General features: G+C 35.6%; 1 protein-coding gene across 3 annotated transcripts; it reads right to left on the bottom strand.

The window, feature by feature from the left end:
* Positions 1–10,503: 10,503 nt before the first annotated feature.
* Positions 10,504–13,664, bottom strand: LOC131060713 (protein BPS1, chloroplastic). Of its 3 annotated transcripts, none has more exons than XM_057994047.2 (3): positions 13,407–13,664; positions 12,136–12,320; positions 10,504–11,989 (listed from the first exon to the last, which is right to left on the bottom strand). In XM_057994047.2, exon 3 carries the CDS (start codon positions 11,979–11,981, stop codon positions 10,848–10,850), a length of 1,134 nt encoding a protein of 377 aa, XP_057850030.2. In that variant the 5' UTR covers positions 11,982–11,989; positions 12,136–12,320; positions 13,407–13,664; the 3' UTR covers positions 10,504–10,847. The 3 variants fall into 3 exon arrangements, with proteins under 3 accessions (XP_057850030.2, XP_057850029.2, XP_057850031.2); XM_057994046.2 differs by having other exon boundaries at positions 13,228–13,663; XM_057994048.2 differs by lacking the exon at positions 13,407–13,664 and adding an exon at positions 12,416–13,199.
* Positions 13,665–14,880: the final 1,216 nt, after the last annotated feature.

Below are 14,880 nucleotides of genomic sequence, written 5' to 3'. Positions count from 1 at the left end.
CGAGTAAAGAAATACAACTATTCATATGGCATAGAGCAACTTTTGAATTTCAATGAAAGTGGGTATACTCAAGATAATAATTTTCAGAAATTAGCAATTGAAAGAAAGAAAAACCTTAGAATGAAGTATTAAGTGGGTTTGAAATGTTCTAATATAATGTCTTGATTTGATCTATAATGATCTAAACTTTATCTTTAAATATGTTGGTGTAAATTATGTCTCATTATTACACTTTACTTAAGTTGACTTAGGGAAATGTATTTCATAGTAGTTTGGGTATGAGACACTTGTTGAAGTGTGCACATAGGAGAAATTCCACCTTTTGCGGTCTTATCTTGTTGTTGCATTCCACCTTCGATGGGTGATCCACCTCTTATGGAATACTTTATTATTTCTCCTACCTACCTTCACTTACCCTTGTTTCTCATTCAGCCATAGGTCATGATTGTGTGCTCACATATCCATATGGCCTCACCTTTATAAGCAATCTCATCTACATTGTATGTAATTTTGATAATCCAATTGATAGTATTTTACATCTTGATTAGAATACAATTTATTTTTTTCAATACTTTCTCTCTCTTATTTGTGTTATTCATTGAGCTCTTGATCTTGGCTATTTTTGATAAATTCTTACATGATATCAGAGCCCAATATTTTCATTTGGCATTGGTTCCATTATTCATTTGGCAATTGGATTCACCGCTTATGTGTGCTTCCATTCATTTGCAGACCATATATTGTTTGCATTGGCCCGTGATTTCATTACTTTGTCCATTGGATTTATCTGTGTACTTCTCTGGTGGAGTGACTATTCATTGGCAACATTTCTAGGCCCTTTATATTTGCTTGTCATTTTGTGTCTACGCACTTATTATATTGGTGATCTTGTTCATGAGCAATCAAGGTTTTGTGGGGAGGTACAAAAATTAAATTTTCACCATTTATCTCATTTGTTGCAATTTTCTGATGTGTTGCACTTTATTCATGTGCAGCCCCTTTTGTAGCACTTGTGTGTGGTGTGGGTGAGGCCCCACGTGGTCCCCACAATTTTTTATTTTTTTTTCAAAAAAAAAATTCTTTCTCATAATAAAAGAATATTGGGCAATTAAAATTATGAGAATATTTATATTCTCTAATGATATTTGCACATCAACCCCCATCTTGGCCAGCCCCTCTCCATTGAACTTTTAAATCAGAGAGGCATTTTTCAAATGCCCATATCTCAGTCATACAAGCTCGTTTTTTGGTGCATTTTTTTTTTTTTTTTGGGGTAGAATGTTGCACTCTTCGCAATAGTGTAGGTGGTTTTACATATTGATGCATGGATTTTCTATAAAATGCATATTTTCACCGTTGTAGCTAAGTAATCTTCATTTTTGCAACTTCAGAGGCTTCGTTCATGCTCACACAAACTCCTTTCAGGTTCCGTTTTTTTGAAAGTGCATGATTTTTTATCTACTTCAATCTTATGCTATCATTTTGCAATGATGGTGAGTAGAATTTATACTTTTAGTATATGGTCATTTTTGGCCCATTTTGGCATATGGAATGCTTAGATCTCAGTTAGGTGTTTTTCATTAGTATTTTGAGTCTGATGTAGCTTATTTTGAGAAGTTGTAAACATTAAAATTAAGAGTCCACTTTTGCCTTGTTTTGCAAGTGGCCATTGTAATCGCACTAAGTATAAAGTGTCAAATCTTCATTTTGGGGGGTTCTTTGATTGAATGAATTTAGCGGGGTGTCTTGTGTGATTGTGTCTCTCTTTATCTTGTGCTCTTTCATTTTGTTGCTATGGGTTTTCCTAAATTTCCACTTTTAACTCCACATAATTATGTTTCTTGGAAAATTGATGCTTGGAGTAAGTTAATGCAAAAATGATTAACTCATTATGTTGATGGAACTATTTCGGCACTAGTTGATCTTAATGCTCACATGGAATGGCTCACTAAAAATATTATGACTCTTGGAACATTGAGGAAGTATGTATCAAAAGATCTCGTCTTTCACATTGAGAAGTGTACAGCAGTTAAGGATGCATGGGATGTCTTTAGTAAATTGTATGGCCAAATTAGGGGATATCAACTTGATTTAATGATCTCACATAGTTGGATCCCAAGGATTTTGATATAATCCAAGACTATGTCACTAAGGCAAATGAGCTAAGAGTGTAGCCTAAGGATTGTGGCATTTACAAGAAGGATGCACAATTGGTCTAAAATTTGTTGGGAAAGCTTCCGTCAAAACATGCAGCATTTGTTTCTAGCTTCCAAACCCATCCCTTGATAGTGGGCAATTCTTTTACAACACCATCATTTGATGCATTCACAGAGATGTTGATACATGAGAAATCAAAGTTGAACAAGATGGGGATTCTCAAGTCTTCAAAGTCCCAAGCTTTGGTGGCTAATAAAGGGAATCAAAGCAATCAAGGAAAAGGTAAGAACCAAAAGCAGTCTAAGCCAAAGCCACAACAAGATAGAGCACAATCATCCTCTCCACAACATGGCGATTCTATATCCTCACCTAAGGGGAAATCACATAAGGAGAAGATTTTTTGTGCATATTGCAAGAAGTCAAGACATGATGAACACCATTGTTACAAGAAGGATATTGATGAATTGAAACATCTTCTTGAGAAGAATAAAATCGAGTTGCCTTCTAAAATATCTACTTCATCTTCTTCTTCCAAAGAAAAGGAATTTGACAAAGGAAAGGATCACTCTTTTGGGAAAAGTAAAGGACAAGCTCTTTGTGCTACTACAAGTCATGATTCGGGGAGATGACTTCTAGATTCAAGGGCTTCTATGTTGGCATTATGGGTGAATCGATTATTGTTTGGCATTGATGTTTTGTCATTGATGTCAACACTAGTTGTTACCGACAGATAGGTTACTGGTATAAGATCTAGTGTTACCGACGGAAGAGATTATCTGATTGGCCCTTTCGGCATGTTTGGATCAATAAATTCAACTGTGACTGATGGTCAGAGTGGTGAACCTGAAGTTCAAAAGACTCCAAGGTATGTAAGATTAAACCATTCTGAAGATCAAATTATTGGAGATAGGAGCAAGGGAGTAATGACAAGAAGAAAACTGGCAAATGAAGAGGTATGTCTTATTTCTCAAGTTGAACCGGCAACTGTTATTGAAACTTGTAAGGATAAACATTGGTTAAAGGCTATGGAAGATGAATTAGATCAAATAGAGAAGAATGAAACTTGGTCTTTAGTTTCTCAGCCTAAAAATAAGAATGTTATTGGAACTAAATGGGTTTTTAGAAATAAACTGAATGAGGATGGTCAAGTTATAAGGAACAAGGCTAGATTGATTTGTAAAGGATATTCTCAAATGGAAGGAATTGATTATGGTGAGACATTTGCACTTGTAGCTAGAATTGAAGTTGTTAGACTATTTCTTGCCTATGCAACTTATAAGAACTATAATGTTTATCAAATGGATGTCAAATGTGCATTTTTGAATGGTGAGCTTGAGGAAGAAGTTTACATTGAGCAACCTGGTGGATTTACACTGACAGATGACAAAGACATGGTTTGCTAATTGAAGAAAACTTTATATGGTTTGAAACAGGCTCCTAGAGGTTGGTATGCAAGGTTGGATAAATATCTTTTGAAGCTTGGTTTTACTAAAGGCAATGCTGATAGTAATATATTTTATAAGATCATTGATAATGATATTTTGATTATTGAAGTCTTTGTTGATGATATCATTTTTGGAGGAGAAGATAAATTGTGCATGGAATTTGCTAACAACATGAAGAATGAATTTGAAATGTCCATGATTGGTGAGATGAATTTTTTCTTAGGTTTGCAGATTACTCAAAATGACAAAGGCATTTTTATCTGTCAAACTAAGTATCTGAGGGAATTGTTGAAAAAGTTTTGTATGGAGAATTCCAAACTGGTAAGTACTCCTATGGGTACAAGTGAGAAATTATCTATCAAGGATACTTCTTCACTAGTAAATCCGACAAGGTATAAATCTATGATTGGTGGTCTGTTATATCTAACTCAGACTAGACCTGGTATTATAAATGCAATAAGTATTGTTTCAAGATATCAAAGTAATCCTAAAGAAAATCATGAATGTGCAGTAAAGAGGATATTCTGGTATTTGCAAGGAACAATAGAATATGGCTTATAGTATTTCAAAAATGATGATTTCACTTTATGTGCATATACTGACTCGGATTGGGCAGGTGATACTGATGACAGGAAAAGCACTTTTAATGGAGCTTTCTTTCTTGGAAAGAAACTGGTTTCATGGATAAGCAAAAAACAGTCATGCATTTCTTTATCTACTGTAGTAGCTGAATATGTTGCAGCAACAACTAATTGCACTCAAGTTTTGTGGATGAAGTAAATGTTGAAGGATATCAGGGTAAATTGTAGTGAACCGGTAGTTATCTACTATGATTACTCTACAGATATTGACATGTCCAAGAACCTAATATTTCACTCTAAGACTAAGCATATTTCAATATAGTATAACTTTCTAAAGGACAAGGTAGAAGCAAAGGAAGTCAAATTGGTTTATGTGAACACTAAAGAATAGATTGCAGGCATATTCACTAAACCATTGTCTAAGGAATCATTTGAATACTTGAGAGACAGGTTAGGGATTTTTGCCCCTCCAACAGAGACTTGATTGATGAAGTTTGTCATCAATCTAGTATGCATTATCAGAAACATCATCCATTCTGGCACTGATGAATGGTGCTACTACTAAGGGGGAGTAGTCAGCTTTGCGATTCAAAGGTTTATATCATTGCTTCGATAGTTTTGTCAGGTTTCTGGCATTGATGTCAAAGGGGCAGAGATATTGATGTGAAAATAAAATAAAAGTTGTATACATTGGGGAGAGAGATTTGTTCAGAGCCTTACAGAGATATCATTCACTGGGGGAAAGTTATTGATTGTTGGTTGTCTTCCACGGGGGGAGACTTGTTTGGCATTTCTTGGTAATTAGATGTTTTTCACATCTAGTGTTGCCATTAATACCAAAGGGGGAGATTGTTGGCATTATGGGTGAATTGATTATTGTGTGGCATTGATCTTTTGCCATTGATGTCAACACTAGTTGTTACCGGCAGACAGGTTATCGGTATGAGATCTAGTGTTACCGACAGAAGAGATTATCTGATTGGCACTTCCGGCATGTTTGGATCAATAAAGTATATTGGATTTCATGTGTTATATTCTCCATAAGCATGTTTTGGTCAGTTGGTATTGGCTTGATAATTGGATGTTATCATACACACTGGTAAACCCTTATCGGCACTGGTTTAAGGCTTTACCGACAAAGATTTCATTGAGGAATCATGTCAGGATGCACAATTGGTGTTGGTGCAGCTTCTTCAAGGATTTCAGGATGCTAAAGATGTTCATTGATCGTGCTTTAAGTGCTTGAAGACATTGCTTGGCATGGTGGACCCAGAATAGGTTCAATACCTATCTAGGTTATGGACCGATATCATGCTAGCATGTACTCTACACGTTACCTGGATGATTCGAGATGTTTTATGGATTTGTTATTATTGTTTTGATCTTAAGCCGACATGGCATATCATTGTAATAAGGAATTATGTAATGATATTATTGTAATATCTTTAGGTGGCCCACCTAATTGGTTTAGGCCTTAGAATTTGTATAAATAAGAGGTAGAAACTCTTTGTAATGTATCATGGTTATTGGAAAGGTCATGATCAAGGAATGTAATGTGCGAATATTGTAATATCATTCAGGTAGAGGAGTTGATCGATCATTGGTGATCGGATTGGTTTCAAAAGAGGATTTAGTCCTTCGGCATTGAGCTTAACGGGGACTATAATTAGGCATAGTAGATTCTATTTCCAGCAGTTCACTCTATTGGATTGTTGTCCATTTATCTTGAGAAGGTTGTAGCCTCTATGTAGTCAATGAGACTATTTTGTAATGAGCAGTACGCTCTAGGCAGTGTACCTTCCTGCAAGTGCAGGCACCTCATTGTAACACATACTTTCTGCAGAAGTATCATCTGACTGTGGGTAGGCTTCCCACTGTGGTTTTTCCCTTTCTGGGTTTTCCACATACAAATCATGTTGTTATGTGGTATGATTGCTTTGCATTGATTATCTAGTTAATTGTCAAGTTGTATTGTTTACCAGTATCTATTTGTGTTTTACCGGTACTTAATTTGTTTAAGGTTATATTGTGGATTAAAAGTTATAATCTGTTAACAACTGATTCACCCCCCCTGCTCTCAGTTGTTCACCAGTTATCCTAGCATTCTCATCATATGGCATCTTCATAGTCTATGTTCTCTTCATTTGAGCCTTGTAACATGTCACTGATTTTGATGGGAAAACATACATATATGAATGTGATTAGGAAAGGATCTATTGCTATTGAGGATAAGTCCTTCAATGATATATTGTGTATACCTCATTTGACAAACAATCTTCTTTCCATCTATCAGATCACTCATGGGGCAACAAGGAAGACTATGGAGTTCACACCTGATTCAGTTATCATTAGAGACTTGGAGAGTAGAGCTATTATTGCAACTAGTGTGGTGGATCATGCATCTCGGTTGTACTCCTTTTCACATTTTGTTCCTATTGATGAGGTTGATTCTTCACATGATGATCACACTTCTTGTGTGAATTCAAATATCGAGGAGAACTTTGGTTACTTGAACTTGGGTGTTCTCACATGTGACCCAGTTCTTGAGACTTGCATTTCATCTTCTCCTCTTGATATCACATCTCCTATTGCACCTGATGATGCAGATGTTGCTATAGTTTTGCCTTCATGTGATTCAGTGTAGTAGGATATACCTTGTCCTCCAAATACAATTCCTTGGGATGACTACTTGACAAACATTGCAGGTTTGTTTGTGGAGTCCTACATTGCATATTTAGGAGACATCATTGATGATATTCATCTTCTCTTTGATGGAGATGATCCTTCTTCAGTTATTGTGAGGGAACACTCTGACCCTCTTGTTCATTCTCTACATGATCATTCATTCGAAGTTGACATGATTGTGGATACTTATGTACAACATTTGGAGGGGGTCTCTTTATCCTTAGAGGAGACATGTGAGTCTTTGAATCATGTTCTACATTCATACTCACTAGATCTTGGATTGTCTTTTTCAGTAATGTGGCCTAGTACACCTGATTTGGAGGGGGCAGATTTCAACATAAACATGGGGACGCTTGAGCAATTTTCAAAGACTCCATACATCTTGAGTTTTTTTCCTCCATCTTCCCTTCATGATTGGGGAGACTTCATGGATACACCTTTGGTTTTGTTTCTTCCTAAGGGGAGGAACGATGTCCGACGATTATGGAACTGGAGCAACTTCTTCATTCAATTTCGAGCTTCTAACCATTGGTGCAGATTCTACATTAAAGGGGGGCTACTTGGTCTCTCTTCTTCTCTCTTATGGAGGGGACTTTTTCCTCACATGGGGTTTTGTCCTTATCATTCTTCTTTGAGATTTCTTTGTATTTTCATCTCTGTTTTGGGGGGGAGTTTTTTCCCATGTAGTTTTCTCTCTTTCTCTGTTTGTGAGAGATTGCATTGCAATTGTACATGGGTACCTAACATAGCCTAATAGCCAGAACCCATCTTGAATTGTTGGATTAAATCTGCATTCTCCTAAGTTGCACTTAAGGGGGGTGTTAGTGTAAATTATGTCTCATAATTACACTTTACTGAAGTCAACTTAGGGTAATGCATTTCATAGTAATTTGGGTTTGAAACACTTAGGGAAGTTGCTTGTAAGAGAAATTTCACCTTTTGTAGTATTATCTTCTTGTTACATTCCACCCTTCAGTGGGTGATCCACCTCTTGTGGAATACTTTATTAGTTCTCCTACCTACCCTCACCTAACCTTATTTCTCATTGGGCCACATGTCATGATCGTGTGCTCATATATCAATATGGCCTTGCTTTTATAAACAGGCTTAATCTTCATTATGTGTAATTTTTATAATCCAATTGATAATACTTTACATTTTGATTAGAATACAATTTATTTTTATCAATATTTTGTCTTATTTGTGTTATTCATTGAGCTCTTGATCTTGACTATTTTTGACAAATTCTTATAATATACAATATTCTTGATATTTCTTGATTTGATCTTTTGATGACTATAATGATCTTTAAATACAATATTCTTGATAGTTAATTTAATATATTTATTGTTCAAACTTATGATAATGATCAAATTATATTAAAATCTAATCAACTCAAACAATGAAACGTGAAAATTTCACAATAAAAAAATTGAAAAGTTTGAATTAAATAAACAAGATAATATATATACACTTATTTAAAAACCCAAAATCCACACCCACCGTCTAAAATTAAAATATTAAACCCCCTTTTATAATATAAAATTATAAAAAAACATCACAAACAAATACTTTAATTCTTGATTAAATGAAAAGTACCATTTATAATAATAATAAAAAAAAAATAACACCGATAAAAAAAAATAATAAAAGGACAAGGACAACAGTCGGCCATAAAGGGAGTATCTTTCCTTTGCGTGGCTTGTTGCCCACGCCATCTTACCTCAAGGATAAAGTCGCTTGGACGGTCGACCCATATATAACAAGACATCTAATGTGAGGTCAAACTGGGTTTTATTCTCGACAAGCTAACTAGAATTCCACATACAGAAAAACAACATGGGGCCATTTGACCAGCCAACCAAGGAACACTAAAGTCCCAATAATATTAGCCGTGTTGTACAAGCCTCATTTGTCGATTTCTCTTCAAACAGATGATGTACATGTACAGAGAAATAAATTGTAGCATTTTTACAATGAAATATAATTTATATATGTATTAAAATAAATATTGTTAGTACTTATTTTAGACAAAAAAATATTGTAATGAATAATTATTAAAAATTAAAAGTTAATAATTTTTCAATCTCAATCAAAATTTAATTATTTATTTCAACTAAAATTATTTATTTCAACTAAAATTATTTATTTAAATAAATTATTAAAATTTTGATTGGGTAACATCTTTCACTTCTTCAATTTGATTGAGTAATATATTTCATCCCCTATTTTCAACCGAAGAAAAATAATCAATTGAAATGTATGTGCTAGTAAAACCTAAAAAGTATCTAATCGATTAAATAATCTTTCCATTGAATGTATGTGCTATTAAAACCTAAAGTATTTAATTGACTAAATAATCTTTCCATTGAATGTATTACAGCCTGCCTTTTTAATTACCCATCAATTAACATGTGAATCATCTTTACCAATCTGTCCAAAGTGCCATGCGATAATGATGCAATATATACTCGTAAACGGAATTCTCAGCACAAACACCCCTCCCCCCACACACAAACAGACGAGACACACAGAGCCATTAATTCCTACCTCCATATTCTTGGGCTTGATTTCTTGTTTCATGGAGACCAAGTGCCCTTCCATGAGAATAAGTCAAATAATCCAGTTCCTATTAAATTAAAATACCCTGGGAAAATAACCAGAAGCTTACATAGCTAGCAAACAAGACCCGGAAGAGGGCAAACTCAGTTCTCTACAAGGGTGATTTTAAACTGCATTGCCACTTCTATGAGAATCAGTCCAACAATCAATTTACCATTAAATTAAAACTCAGTTCTCTAGAAGGGTGATTTTTAATTGCATTGTCCCTTCTGTGAGAATAAGTCCAATAATCAACTTAAAACAACCAGAAGCTGATATAGGTAGGAAGCATGCATTTAAGGACCCGAAAAAGGGCAAACTCAGTTCTCTAGAAGGGTGATTTTAAAGTGCATTAAATCCTTGACTAGGGCATCTCTTGAACAGCCACGACCTTGGATATCACCTAACAGATAGCACCAAAGATTTAAATGAACTCTGTACATTGCTAGTCACTGCTTCCAAACTAGTAGATAAGATAAATATGCCATGCACCCTCTTAGGCATAAAATAACGTGTAGGAAATGCAAAGCATTCAACTGTATTACTCTATTTTTTTTAAAATTGTAGATTCTTCTATTTTTTAAATTTGTAGATTATTTTATTTACTGGAAAAGCATTTTGGTAAGAGTCGAGTAGGAAATAACTAAGGGGAAGAACAACACACACAGCGACTTTATTTAAATTGACCAATAAGAAGCATAATTTTTCATTATAATTATACAATATGGCATGAATTTTTTTATTATCATTGCTCAATTGGAGCCATGAATTTGACAAGCAGCCTATTCTAGTAAGTTCTTTTGAGATAAATATCAACTGTGCTATTTAAAAAAACGTGTCAATTTGCATTAAAATTCAATTTTATGAACCACAGGAATACAATATCTATGCATGTTTCCGTTGTAGGTTTTTGCGCCATATTCATGAGAACAACATTTTAGTGTGAAGATAAGAAGACTAGACATGGAGGCAACATGCAATAGAGTGCCCATCATCAAACCAACAAAACAAAAGTTCCATCCATGCTCTTTGAAAAAGGAAATACTGATATACCAGAAAGATGAATTATGAATCTTGAACGTATGGTGGACGACATATCTATTACAACACAGCTTCCATGTAAGCTGATAAAAGCAGTGTATCCTACTCAACTTATAGAAATCATGATGCCCAGAAATTTCTTTCCCATGCATATTTTGATATAACACAAATGATACAAATATATTGCCATGCAATAATATAAATTCAAAAGCCAGACAAATCCTACAAGACAACACACAACCCCTAGAACATACATGACTGTTGTTTTCATAGAAATAAACATTTATAAAGGAGATCGGAGATTTCCCCACAACGCCAAGATACAAGGAAACATTTTTTACCTTAATTTTTGTACATGACGTAAAAAATCATCTCCCTTATGTTCATCCTCATTTCCAGTTAACCTGAGACTGTCAAGCAATTCATTTCTTCCATTCAAAACAATCTGGAAGAAGTCATTGACCTGTTTCGTGAGAGGATCTAATCCCTGGGCAAGCAATTGCACACCATGTCGTAGCTTTTCTGTAGCGATTCTTATTTTCTCATAGTTGGAATCCCCTGTTTTAAGAAAAGTGCCAGCAGGCAGCTTCTCCACAACAGAGTACATGCTTTCAATGGGAGCACCCAAGATCTCCAAATCTTTCAAAATTGCAGCACCTTCCTTGGCAAAAGAAGCCTTTATTTCTTCATGAATCTCCTTCTGCAAACTCATGAAAACATCTGACCACAAGAATTGATCAGGAACTTGCACTTCAATCAACGGGGCAAGAGAACCAGAGAGTGCTGACGCCACAACGCTGCAAACAAATATTGTTGTGGCCTTCACTCCATACATAGCCCTCAAGAAAACCTTGCCCTTTGTGGAAGATTTCACCTTCCCAAACTGAAGCCCATTTCTCAGACCCTGTAATATTCGAGTGCAATTTTCAATCTTACAATTTCTCATTGAAATTGCACCATTTTCTTTTTTCCTCTTCATATCGGATTTTTCCATCAAATCACGGAGAGAACCCTTGGCCCGATCTAGCTTGTCTGCACATGGAACACTGCCGCCAGAGAAGGCCAAGATGTGCAAAACATACTGGACAAGAAGCTGGGACTCCTGGAGCTTTGAGATTTCTGCATTTAATGCAATACAAATGTCCATTACCTTCAGAGTATCATCCAGATATTGGTCCATCCATTTCTGCTCCCACTCTGTTGCAGGGAATTTAAGGTCTTCAATTACGGTCTTTAGATCCTTGTGCGTTGCGGACAAAGCCTCCATGGCCTGCTGCATCCATGATAAAGTTAAAAAACCCTCGGGATCCTTAGTCTTAAGATGGTTCAATCTTTGTGTCAAGGCAGTCTCAAAAGCATTTAATGTTTGATCCAGCTTTGAAGATTGATTCGATGACCGTTTAGGACCGACCATTCTTAAGGGACCGGAGAAATATGGGAACATGGAATGACCATCATGTGGGCGACTCATGACTGAATCTGTCCCGAGTCCAGACACAGAGAAAATCAATCAGAACAAAGAATGATATAACAAAACAAGGCCTTTCGAACCAAGCATCTGGACTTTAAATGCACGAAAGCTTACAAAGCTAAGCAACAAAGCCTTCAAAATATCGAAAACTTACCAAGCAGAGCTTTAGCAATCTGTTTGTCTTATTGATTATTATTTAAACTCTTCCTGTACGCAGTCTAAGCAAAACTCTCTGATTTGTCGATGTCCAAACCTAACGACACCTAACGTGTTAGTTTCGCCAAGATATTTCCACGCCAAATAATCTAGATAATCTGCTCAGTTGAAGAATTTTATTGCCTGCATCCAAAGACAAGGTATCAAGATTGAGTAACATATAGCTATATAAAAATCTAGACGAAGAAGAACTCGTCGAAGTTGACTACAAAACTAACCGTAGTAACTCTTTTAATCACGCAAACCCTACGGTTACACGCAAACGAGCTCTTTTCACAGAAAACGTCACAAAGCAGCATTAGAAAACCCCAACTCAAGACGGTACCTACCAAAAATCTCCCACAAAGCGCTAATGGCGGGTCGTCATTAAAGCATCGATCACAAAAATGGCTTCAAATGCAAATCAAAACATAAAAACAATTTAAAAACCCCAAAAAATGGCATTTAGGGCAAAAGGAAGTTAATCCGGCTCTTGCCAAGCAAAGCCGTAGGGTTTCAACAAACAAACAACTGTGCAACAACCTAGAAAACAATATACATGTTGCAGACGCACAATAAAAGCGTGTTTTTCTGCACTTTCGAAATCAAGCCACAATATACAAGAAGCAACTCAGCTGTTTAAATTTCCCTTGCCATGACAAAATTTTACAAGGTTTATGCTGCATCCAGTTATGCTACATCTGGTTATACTGGAAGCAGATAATCCGAGAAATCTCTCGCGACTACAATATACAAGCAGCAACTCGGCTGTTTAAATTTCCCTTGCCAGGACAAAATTTTACAAGGGTTATGCTGCATACAGTTATGCTACAACTGGTTATACTAGATGCAGATAATCCGCCGCTCGTAACGGCTCGCAAAAAATTGCAAAAGTTCAAGAAATCTCTCGCGACTACACAAAAATAAAAATTTCAAAGGCAATTTTAAACAATATTTTTACATTCAAATCACTAATAGAAAAGCTCAATTTCCAGATTCATCCAGAGAACAAGATCGACATTGAAGTGGATACAGAGGATTCACAACTTACACTTCTCTAAAATTATTTGCCACTGATGACTTTAAACACACTGCAACGACAAAATTCCTCCAAATTTGCAGGACATATAGACAACAGCTTCTTGGAAATCTCACACTACAAAAAAACTCTCCAAAACCAAATTCAAGCGAGAGAAAAGTTTAATTTTAGAAGGAGAAAGATAAACTTACAGTGACAAGACCGAATCTGATTAATTGAGGACAAGATTATTCCTCTTTTCTTTTGAAGCGTTCGAAATTTATCTCCGAGAAAACTCTAGACACAGTCTGAAAGTGTGAAAAGAACCCGCGCAATAAAGTATAAAGCTTAAAAACCGCTGAAGCAAATCTGAATCTGTGTACTGTATAACCGGCTTTTCATGATACCATTCCTGGTATAGCGTGTAAAGCAAGCGCGGATCACCTCCTGTCTAATGGTTTGCTTTATGTGAAAATACTAATTTGATTTCATCTTTTCTGTAGGCCCATTCTACATTTGGAAATCAGTTGCGTATCCACGTCAGCAACAGAAAATTCCCCACACCGGCCCTATCATGTGACCTTCCGCTCATTTCACGCAACGTCTAGATTTTGAGATTTCTGGAAGTTTCCGAGAACCCGATATACCAAGTTAAAAAATAATAATTAATTAATTCCTTAAGCCGGTAGTTTGCACGGGTGGGGCCGGTGAGGTCGGCGGCCGTCCTAAGTAACTGTGGTGACGCGGCACGGTCACCTACTGGTCACAATGGTTAAAGATCGTGCATGATGGGTAGAGTCCAACGGGTGAGATTAGGTCAATGAAAAGAGAAACGGCATCTGAGAAATCGTGTGCAAGAAGGCTGTGGTATGTTAATCTGAGCCGGTGTTGTGTATGGGAATGTTCTTGCTTTTTATAAAATGGTCTGTGCAGGATTTGTTCTAATTTGGATAAACTAGAAATTGATTTTAAATTAGAAAATATAAAACCCGGCGGACTTTCCTGTTGTTTTGGAATAAAGAAACAAGGTGCACGTAATTTAGTGGGGGCATGTCGGTCATCACAAATGCATGGGTACCTACCTAAAGAAACAATTTCTTCCTTTTCTTTTTTTGAAGAATATTTTTTTTGTTGTTTGTTTACAACTGCCTAGTGTTCTTTGATTTGCAATAGGCATAAGATCTTTTGTTTTCTTCAAGTTGTTTGATATTTTTAAGAATATAAGGATAATCTTAAGAGGTGGAGTATTTTTGTTGATGGGTTAGTTAGGTATTGGGAATCAATATTGTTTATAATAAGGAACACATGTTTATTAGATGAAATGAGTAAGATCATCATGTTTACCCTTTGGATGTTTGGGAAATCAAATAATAATGATTTACTTTGTCAAGAGTTATTTTAGTTGCAGTTCATTTTTTATTCTTTTGTATCTCAAGGCTAGATCGCTCTGCTATGATTATTGGGTGTGTCTTTCTACCACCCTTTTTGTTTTTTAATATTGTTCTATTTTCTTTTAATTAATGTCAAGTGTTATACTTTCATTTATGACATTGACAATTTTTTTCACTTTTAAGTTATATTATGGTAAATATGTATGTAAAATTGAGTTTATATCAGATGGATGTTTTGAAATGAGCATATGGATATCTAATGCTTAACATTAATGCATAGAGAGGGATAGCATCA

This window comes from Cryptomeria japonica, chromosome 6 (assembly GCF_030272615.1).
Source record: "Cryptomeria japonica chromosome 6, Sugi_1.0, whole genome shotgun sequence".
In the NCBI taxonomy this organism is placed as follows: Eukaryota; Viridiplantae; Streptophyta; class Pinopsida; order Cupressales; family Cupressaceae; genus Cryptomeria; species Cryptomeria japonica.
This window is presented reverse-complemented; position numbering and strand designations above follow the sequence as displayed.